Here is a 1,419-nt window from a genome sequence, read left to right as displayed (position 1 = left end):
CGGGGCGGGTGCCACTGGGTGCTGGCCAGGTGACAAGGAGCCCGCCGGCGCTTTGCAGTGGCATTTCCTTTCTTCGGCTTCTTCCCCCTCCGCTTGTTTGGGAGCAGGATGGGACCTGACCAGCAATAACCTGGGGATGCAGGATGTGCCCTCCTGGCTCTTGGGGTGCTGGCAGGGGAGGCGCACGTCCCTCGGCACCCGCTGTCCCCGGGGGTTGGTGGCTTTGGTCGTGCATGCACAGACAAATTAACCTTTATCCTTTCCAGAGAGAGAAGAGCTGTATATATATATCGGCAGAGATATATATATATTCTATATTTGTATAGAGAGAGAGAAACTATAGAGAGATTTGCTTCATGTGGAGCCATTCCTGCCCGGCCGGGGCGAGAGGGAGGATGGAAATGGCAGCGCTTCGCCCCCGCCCCGCTCGCGCCGTGTCCCCCGCCCCAGGTGGGCACCGGGGGGCACCAGCACCCCAAAGCAATCAATAAATCCAATAAATCCGTGTGCCACTCGCTGAGAACCGCCCGGCAGCGCTGGCCTTTCCTTCCTGCCCCCGCCTTGGGGGGAGGACTGGGAGGTGGAGAGCGTTGGGGTGATAAAATGGTGGTTTGGTGTTTTATAGGGAACATTAGGGATCTGGTGCCATGGCATGGGCAGGGTTACCTCCCCCAGAAACAGCCACCCCACATGGCAGGATGCAGCCAGGACTGACCCCTGATCCCGGGCTGATCCCCACTGCAGAACCAGGACCACCCCCAAGGGACTCAGAGCCCTTTTCCCCTGGGATGGACGCTGGGTTTGTTTCACGTGTTTTTAATAGAAACCGCCGGCGGTGGGGCAGAGCCCCGTACAAAAGCTGGCTGCAGGAATCGGGGATTGCATAGACTGAGGTGTGGGGGACCCCCCACCCTCAAATAGTCGCCTTTTAGAAAACAAAAAGCGTCTCTGAATAAAACTCTCCTGGTACAATAAATACTCTGATGCTGCAGAGCTGGGGACCATGGACCCGCCTGCCCTGTTTGGGATGGCCCCGCGCTGGAAGACCCCCGCGTTCAGAGCCGCCACTTTGGGATGAGCCCAGACCTGAAACGCCCAGCTGGGGGTGGTCCTGGTTTGGAATGCTTCTGGATCAGGATCTGGGGTGCCCTGGGTCAGGCAGGAGCCCCCATGTCAGGATTCCATTTGGGAGCCTCTGGGTCAGGATAGCCTGGTTTGGTTTTCCCCCGGCTCAGGAGCCCCCAGGTCGGGACACCCCAGGTCGGGACGTTCCTGGTTTGGGATCCCTGGTTCAGGCACCCTTGTGCTGGGACACCCCACATTGGGGAGCGCCCCGATCCGTTCAGGACCTGCTGTACAGCTGCTGGGGGTGGTGCCCCCCTCCATGGCTCAGAAGCTGGACTCGGGCACGGCCGAGGG

At 59.9% G+C, this 1,419-nt stretch overlaps 1 protein-coding gene across 1 annotated transcript in view; it reads right to left on the bottom strand.

Annotated features, from left to right (window-relative positions):
• Positions 1–1,055: 1,055 nt before the first annotated feature.
• USP43 (ubiquitin specific peptidase 43) overlaps positions 1,056–1,419 on the bottom strand; it is a 7,270-nt gene continuing 6,906 nt past the window's right edge. The window contains exon 9 of the mRNA XM_031062704.1: positions 1,056–1,149. Coding sequence (XP_030918564.1) covers positions 1,056–1,149 — 94 coding nt within the window. The remainder of the gene's footprint in view (positions 1,150–1,419) is intronic.

Source organism: Geospiza fortis, unplaced genomic scaffold, assembly GCF_000277835.1.
Source record: "Geospiza fortis unplaced genomic scaffold, GeoFor_1.0 scaffold485, whole genome shotgun sequence".
Taxonomy (NCBI): Eukaryota; Metazoa; Chordata; class Aves; order Passeriformes; family Thraupidae; genus Geospiza; species Geospiza fortis.
The sequence above is the reverse complement of the archived record's forward strand: the minus strand, read 5'-3'. Positions and strand labels throughout refer to the sequence as shown.